This window comes from Merops nubicus, unplaced genomic scaffold, assembly GCF_000691845.1.
Source record: "Merops nubicus isolate BGI_N331 unplaced genomic scaffold, ASM69184v1 scaffold15892, whole genome shotgun sequence".
Taxonomy (NCBI): domain Eukaryota; kingdom Metazoa; phylum Chordata; class Aves; order Coraciiformes; family Meropidae; genus Merops; species Merops nubicus.
In genome coordinates this window covers 52,912-61,222 of record NW_008592983.1, presented here as the reverse complement: position 1 = coordinate 61,222, position 8,311 = coordinate 52,912, and the positions used below count along the sequence as shown (strand labels likewise).

The 8,311-nt window shown below is 46.6% G+C and overlaps 2 protein-coding genes across 2 annotated transcripts in view; one reads left to right on the top strand and one right to left on the bottom strand.

Annotated features, from left to right (window-relative positions):
• Positions 1-280: 280 nt before the first annotated feature.
• LOC103768198 (lactoperoxidase-like) lies at positions 281-5,619 on the top strand (the record flags this gene model as incomplete). Its single annotated transcript, XM_008935337.1, has 6 exons — positions 281-474; positions 844-1,096; positions 2,520-2,690; positions 3,523-3,760; positions 4,284-4,501; positions 5,579-5,619. Coding segments are annotated over 6 exons (1,115 nt in total), but the record flags the coding sequence as incomplete, so codon positions are not given.
• A 1,811-nt stretch (positions 5,620-7,430) lies between these two features.
• The window catches only part of LOC103768196 (1-acyl-sn-glycerol-3-phosphate acyltransferase alpha-like), a 5,537-nt gene continuing 4,656 nt past the window's right edge, over positions 7,431-8,311 (bottom strand). The window contains exon 6 of the mRNA XM_008935335.1: positions 7,431-7,576. Within this exon, the coding sequence (XP_008933583.1) occupies positions 7,431-7,576 (146 nt within the window). The remainder of the gene's footprint in view (positions 7,577-8,311) is intronic.

Below are 8,311 nucleotides of genomic sequence, written 5' to 3'. Positions count from 1 at the left end.
GAAGTGCAAAAGGAAGGCAAACGTGAGATTTTTCACTAAATGAGACAGTTACAGCTGCTTCACAACCACGTCCAATATAGTTTGAAACTGCCCACATCCTCTTCTCCAATGGATTTGGCTAGATGGGTTGGACACAGAATGCTTTGTCTGTGCTGGAAAGAAGTATCTGGCATGAAGGATAACTGCTAGAAAGCTTAACCATGAGTATTGCTACCAGTAACACTACCAGTTGCCACTTGTCTGTCCCAACACCAAAACCTGCTGCTGAAGTAAAAAGCAGTTTACCAAATTCCTGAAATATCTTCATTTGTAGGTGACAAGCGGGTAACTGAGAACCTGGGACTTTCTGCACTGCACACCCTCTTCCTACGGGAACACAACCGCCTGGTTACAGAGCTGAGGAAGTTAAATCCTCACTGGGATGGAGAAAAGCTTTACCAAGAAGGTCGAAAGATTGTAGTTGCCATAAACCAGGTACCAGTCACTGTCATCCCTGTGCTTAGGGATGGGTTCTCCTCCAGGAAAAGAGGGAATGTCGTTCTTTGCAGATCTAGTGGAGTTATTTGTGGAAGTCAAAACTGAATAAGGATGGTCCATCTGAGGCAGCATGGGTATCCAGAGCTTTTTTTTTTATCCATTATTTTGCCCAATTATCAAATATTTCTTATATTAAATAATTTTAATGTATTATGCTGAATTCATGCCATCGTTACAGCTTTTTTTCCCCTGAAGATCTTAATGAACTCTGCTACTGGATGGAGAGTCTGTGTTCATGCTCTGCACTTGACTTTAGTATTTCTGCTACAGCTGCTGACAACTTGCTCTACTTTTGTGCTTTTCCAGATAATAACATACAGAGATTACCTCCCGCTCCTGCTGGCAGAGGAGACCAGCAAGTGGATCCCCTCATACAGTGGCTACAAGGAAAACGTGGATCCTAGAGTCTCAAATGTTTTTTCCCTGGCTTTTCGATTTGGTCATACATCAGTCCAGCCTTTTGTGTCCCGTTTGGATGATTGTTTTCAGCCTTTGGGTTCCTTCTCCCATGTCCCTCTTCATTTGACTTTTTGTGCTCCGTGGAGGATTATAGCAGAAGGTGAGAACGTGGGGCAGGCAGCAGTCCTGCTCTGCTCCTGAGACACACACACACTCAGGTGGAGGTCAGCTGGTAAAACACGTGAGCCTAGACTCCAAAAACTGCTTTAGTTCCATCTAACTGGCCTCACACAAATTACAGTGCCATTCAGCTTGGAAGGTGCTCGTGGCAGGTCTACCCAAGGGGCTGCAGACAAATAAGTGGTCTGCCAAGTGTGGGGCAGCAGGGTAGCCCTGCAGAATTGTCACCAAGCCCAGCCTAACTCTGGTTCTGCACTGCACTCAGGCAAAGGAGCCCTGCCAAAAACTATGTGCTCTTATAGTCCAACCATGGAACATTCCCAAGCACCAGCTCCTACAGAAGCAGCTACACTGGAGCAGGATTTGGCATCAGAACATACAGTTCTATAGCTTCTTCTGCAGAGTTTTTCAGCATTGCCTTCCTCAGTTCATTGCATATTTGCATTCACCTTCTGAACGTGTCAGAAAATGTCCAGAACATGTAATGGATTAAACCTTCTTCTTAGGTCTCCACACTCCTCTCAGCTCAACGAGACCCAACACTGAGTATGGCACAATCACTGACAAGCAGCTGCTTGTGCTGTTCCAGGAGGCACGATGCTGCCAAATGTCAGTCAACCAAAATTTAGGTCAATTTAAGATATTCTATCCCCTTGTAGTTAGTAGGCATGGCCAGAAGGTGATGCATCCTGTTTAGCTGAGCTAAAACAACATAATTGCTTCCTAAGTGGTGGACTTGAAAAGGAGTTGGGGGGGTCTTGCTTGTTATACAGCTGATATCTGCAGATATGACTCTTTCCAAGGAAGACAAATGTTTTCTCCCAAGATGAGTTATCTAAATAATTATGGAAAACATGTCAAAATACACACACGCAGCCAATTTTCCTGTGCTTCACTAATACTGTCTTCTTAAGGGCTCTGAAAAAGTCACAAACAAACAGACAGGAATTGATTCACTGAATGTAAGGTTTTAAAAAATATTTGTCATTTAATAGCTCATTATAAACAAGATCAGTTGCAAAACCTGAACCTTGGCAAGAAGCCCAGGTATCAGAATATTCTGAGGACTGACAGGCTAAGGAGCAGGTCTGCAAAAAGGGAACTTGGAGGTCCTGGTAACCAACAAGTGGATTTAGGGCTGCAGAAGGGAAGGCTGAGGGATGGGGAGAGAATCCAGTCACTAGTGGGAGGCCTCTTCCACTGGCATATACAGATATGTACATATGCACTAGCATATGTTCTGTAGATTCCATATGTTGAAATGGAAATGTGGAGCTAGGCAAACTCTGTGCATCCCAGAGAAGAAAGGACTTCTAATGCAGCACTGTTTCAACTGCACAAAATGGGCCATGAAAGCTGCACCTTGGTATCAAAAGTCTTTTCTTGACTTGCAATGAATGCAGGTGGCATTGACCCACTGATCCGAGGCATGGTCATTGATCATGCAAAACTGATGAAACAGAATCAGCTGCTTGTTGAGGAGCTCCAGAACCACCTTTTTGAACAGATAACAATAATGGGCCTGGATCTAGCAGCCCTGAACATGCAACGGGGAAGAGACCACGGCCTCCCAGGTAAGGAGACACAAGTACCCATCTCCTGTGAACAATACTCCTCCTACTTCTGTAGAAGGTCCACGAACATTAAGCTTCTTCCATACCAACAGGGAGAAGCAGTACCTTGATTTGAGGGTGAAGGATGGATAGGCAGGTGAGGTCAGGGATGAAAATATCTCTCTATTATAAAGAGCTTTTTTTCTGGGGGATATAAGACAAGGACAAAAGTCTTAGAAAGCACAGATGAGAGTTGAGATAATGTAAAAAAGAGGTGTAGAAGCAATGGTGTTGCCAAGAGGGAGCACGTGGAGTGCAGAAGGTACAGATGCAAACAACAAGTTCAGCTTTCACCTGGGCTAGACAGACCACCTATGCTTTGTTCTTTGCCCATCAATGCTTATTTTGTGTCTTCACACAACCCAGAGCCCTGAGCAGAAGTGGCTTGTATCCAGATGTGTGATTGCCCCCCAGCGCTGGAGAAGAACGAGTACTCTTGAGTTAAGCACAACCAAAAGCTGCTCTTTTCTAGGACTTGGATCCTAGAAATTTTGCCTCCCAAAACTGCAAGGACTGGTGCATTCACCCTCAGCACTAGGTAGCTCTAACTGGCAGGTGCAGTGAGCCTGTAGTCATGTCAAAGAGAACCCAAATTATTAGTTTAGCATGTGCATACAAAAAAGACTTTTGAGAACATGGCATTTGTTGTGCCTGTTGAGACAATAATGTCTTCCAGATCCTTTAATGCTGTGAGAAGATGCAGACATTGCTCATGGGTCAAGGGACCTGTTTATCTCCTGAGCCTAGGTGGGGAGGCAGAGGTCCTGACCAGCTGCTGCTCCTGCTTTTGCAGGTTACAATGCGTGGAGACGCTTCTGTGGGCTCTCCCAGCCTCAAAATGTAGATGAATTCTCTGAGGTGCTGGGCAATTCCAAACTGGCCAAGAAATTCATGGAATTGTATGGGACACCAGGCAATATTGACCTCTGGATTGGGGCAGTCGCAGAGCCCTTTGTTCCCCAAGGCAGAGTTGGACCCCTCCTGGCCTGCATCATAGGCACCCAGTTCAGGAACCTGCGTGATGGGGACAGGTAGGTAGCTCTGAGAGAAAACCTTCCCCTTGACATTTATTACGGGGAAAAAATGCTGACATTTTGTGTGACACACTAATCCAGCCCACCTCCAACATATCAGGGATCCCAGCAGGGCTCACACCTTGATTTCAGCCCCTTCAAAGGACTCTTTTTTGGCAGCCCATTCCTACAGACCCATGCAGTTGAGGAGCACCAGCTCCAGGACATGGATGATTTACAGTAGTCTCTGCCTGAGATGACATTTGCTCTCAGGGTAGCAAAGGGGAGGATTAGTCACTGGGTCCCAGCAGCCTGATGATGCTGCAAGGAAGAGGCAGGTTCTCTGCACTGGCAGATGAGTGGCAGAGTCCAGACCTGGCCACACTGGTGACACCTCTTTCCAAAAGGGTGTGCCTGCTGCCTGATGAATCAAGGTGGATCTGAGCAGAGACTCACCTTGGTCAGATTCCCATCTTGGCAAGTAAGCAGCACCAAACACCTTGAAGGAGATTATGTGATGCTTCTGAAAATATCATTGCAGATTCTGGTGGGAGAAACCAGGAGTTTTCACTCCACAGCAGCTGCAGGCACTGAGAAAAATCTCACTGTCGACGGTGATCTGTGACAATACTCGCATCAAAAAGATACCTCGGGATGTATTCAAGGTCAACAGTTATCCTGAGAACTTTGTTGACTGCCATGAGATCGACACGCTCGACCTTTCCCCCTGGAAAGAGGAGCCTGAGAGTGGCACAAAAGGTACGTGGTTGTCTGAGGTAAAAACAGTAAAACAGCACCTTCGTATGAGACATGTGGACACTGTGTCCTCCTACTGCTGTGCCCTGGGCATGGGGTCTCCTAGTGGATGATAATGTAGAGAGAAGAGAGACTTGCAGAAGATAGGTCTGACCTGAGCAGGGTGGACTGGGCTGGACCTTTTCCTTCTGGCAGCCCACTTATAGATGCTCACAATACCTGGGAATCACAGAATTATTAAGGTTGGAAAAGACCTCTAAGATCTTAAGTTCTACTGTCAACCCAACACTACCCTGACCACTGAACCATGTCCTGAAGTGCCACATCTACATGTTTTTTGAACCCCTCCAGGGATGGGGACTCCACCACCTCCCTGGGCAGCCTGGGCCAATGCCTCACCACTCCTTCAGTAAATAAATTCTTCCTAATAAGCAACCTAAACCTCCCTTGGCACAACTCCAGCCCATTTCCTCTTCTCCTATCAGTAGTTACTTGGGAGAATCACCTGCTCTTCTGTAAGGCACAGTCCACAAACCATCTCCATGCAGTTCCTATGCTGATTAACTGTGTATCTGAGACAGACATTTGCTCTTCATGTAAAGGCTAAATTATGGTGACCTCACCCTCACCCCAGCTGCTGCTTGCTTTCTCTCTAAACAATAAAGACTTCCTGATTTCTTTTATTAACTTTGTCTTATGGCCACTACAATTTGCTGAGCTGCTTCCTGTGGCTATTGTATCATCGGGAGGGGAGGAAGCTGAACTGTGTTTGCATAACCCAGAGACAGTGGGGTCCTGGGGTGTTAAAAAGCAACTGCTAAAGGTTTAACCTTTTCAAGTGCCAAGAAATTGCCCTCAAAGCACTCATCCAAAGGGCTGTCTGCTGTAAGGACACCAGAGGTACCTTTTGAGAAGGCTGAAAGCATGGTGGTGTCTCAGGGGTATAAGGGTAGATGGGTGACCTGATATTCAGTTCCCCATTCACTACTGACTATTTTGAGCTAATAAAAAATGGGTGGAGAAATCTCTCTCCTGGGAAGACTTTCTGCCTCTAAGGAGCTTTTTCTGCTTCATTGACAGTGTCTCCTCCTGCTCATCAGACCCACGTTGGAAACTCCTAATGATGACAGTAAGCTGTTGTTGAGAAACTGCTGCTTGGACATCCTGCTCAGACAACTGAACCTCAGAGCGTGATTTCCCAGAGGGCTCTCAAAACTATGTTTACTGTTTTATTTGTGATTTTATACTGTGATTTTTTATATCATGCATTTGTCAAAGCTTCCACTCTTGTAGGTCTTCTGATGGGCAATGACCTTCCGTTGTCTGTTGCCCTAAAAAACTGTTCTGAAGTGTACAAGACTTGTTTAGATGCTGGATGCTTTATAGAGTCAGAGAATTGTTGGGGTTGGAAAAGACCTTTAAGACCATTGAGTCCACTTATGACTCTATAAAGGCACAATCAAGGCAAACTCTTTGTCATCCTCATTTTACATCCTGAACGGGTGTAAAATCTGGAGGTTGGCATGCTTGCACTTCAAGATCAAACTCCTTATCCTTTGTACTTGCTCAGAAATTAGAAAATTCATGTAATCTTTATCAAAACTTTCCTTACCTCCTCCTCCTTTAGCACAAGAGCATAAACTTTTTAGGCTGTTTCTAATCAGCAGTGAGGTTTCAGTCTTCGAAGACACTAGAGCATGGCATCTGCATCTTGATGGCATCTCTAGATGTCTAGAGACACCTTTTATTTAAATCCTGTAGTGGACATATGTGGGTTTGGGTGCATGGGGCAGTAAAAAAATACACTGTATGTGCTCATCTACATTTGACATCAATTCTGGGATGTCAAACATGTCCAAAACAGTCTCTGGTTATGGTCAACAGCTAAACATATCAGCATGAATAAGTAAACCATAAGTAGGTTGGTATGTAAACCACAAACATTAGGGCTAAACATTAATCATCTGGCTGAGATGATCACTCTCAAGACCCTATTAAGTCAATAAATACCAAACATGTAAAAATCATATTACGTTTCCATCTCTCCTTGGCACAAAGGGGAGTGAAGGAGACTGAGACCAAGAAGGTGGCAGCCTGAGGTGGAGTCATGAGTGAAGCTTATGGCTGGAGTCTCTCAGATGAGGACTGATGAAGGAGATCCTTTGTAAAATCCCATGGCTACAACATCAGCATCTGTGCTTTGCCATGGGGGTTCTGCTAGCAAGTCATGCCCACCTCAGCCAGTGCTCCGTGCTGCCCACCCATAGGCCAGGGGCTCCACAGGAGATCCACTGGGCTGCCAGGACCCTGGGTGAGTGATGGACCTTGGGCACCATGCTGCCCATGAGCTCCTGGTGCATGGGAAGCTAAGCAAAAAAGAAACCACCAACCCCTGAAGACACATGTAAGGTCTTTAATTCCCCTCTCCCAAGGCTGCCTTGGCTTGCCCCTCTTGTGGCAGAGGTACCTCCCAAGTCCTCCCCACAGAGAGAGGCAGGAGACATTGTCCTCTCTTGAGTGTGCTTCCAGGGGAGTGTGGTAACCTTCAAACCCCCAGGCATGTTGGTCACAGGCTTGGGCTAAATGCCTCCTCCACCTTGTTGGTTTTGAACAGGAAAAGGTGATTGTAAGCATGCAGTGATGATCACAGGAAGGGTGCAGCTCAGCCCAGGGTCCAGCTGGAGAGAAGTTCTCAGGGTTACAATTAAATGCTCAGCTGCCCACTGTGTGTCTGTCCGTGCAGGTGACACAGAAGGAGCATGGCACCTGTTTCACCAGCTCCACTGACAAGCTTTTCATCCTGTGTGGGCGTTTTGCCTGTCTCTGGAATGTCAAGGCTGCAATCCATGGTCATCTCTGCTGCTAGACCTTGCTGTTGCACCTTCATCCCCTCAGGTGCTACACACAGAACTGGAGCTGGAAGGTAGGATCCCTAATGGGAAGCCCCGTTCATCATTCCTGATATCCTCTGGTAGGTGGCAAGCATGGAGTCATGGACCTGCTCAGTGAGCTTGGGAACATCATCGGGGCTCAGGCCAAGGGTCTCCACTTCTGGCATGATCTGGACGATGCTTTTTCCTGGAAGAGAGAGAGAGAGAGAGAGGAGGGTCAGAGAGGGAGAAGAAATTACATGAGTGATGTAGAAGAGCAAGAGAAAATACAGCAGAGGGGCCAGTGCAAACCAAGGAAGAAGGCAGAAGTGAAGGGAAAAGCTCTTTCACACACCAGCAGTGGTGTAGCAACCCTGTCACATCCCAGATACACACACCAAAAATCCCAAACCAGGCTTTTCCCATCCACAGAGACTGAAAAAGTCATAAATACAGCAAGAGGTGACTCTCTCCCCAGATCCACCCAATGCAAGGATTCATACAGAATCAGTTTTCACAGTGGAAGGAGCTCAGGGTCTGCCTAGAACATGGTGAAGAGGCTGAGCTGTCTGTAATACAACACAACCAAACTGGCCGTGCTCTGATCAAAGAATACCAAAATCAGAACTCCCTCCTTCCAGAAACGTGCTTTGGGATGAAAGACACTGCACCCAGGAGACCCTGTTTGGCCAAGGGGTGTCACACACCTCTTGGGAAGCACCTAAGCAACGGGCTGGTGCAACCAGGAGGAATATACTGTGGAGCTGTCATCATGCTCTTCTGCTCTTGCATCCAGTGGCCCTTGTTTTGGCCAGTGGAGACAAGATGCTGCCTGCACAGACACCCACCTGGGAGCATGGGGAGTGCCCGTGTTATTTTCTAACTTTCTTGCATGCCTTTACACGTGTGCCAGGGAATGAGATGCAGACGTGTGGTTAGCAGA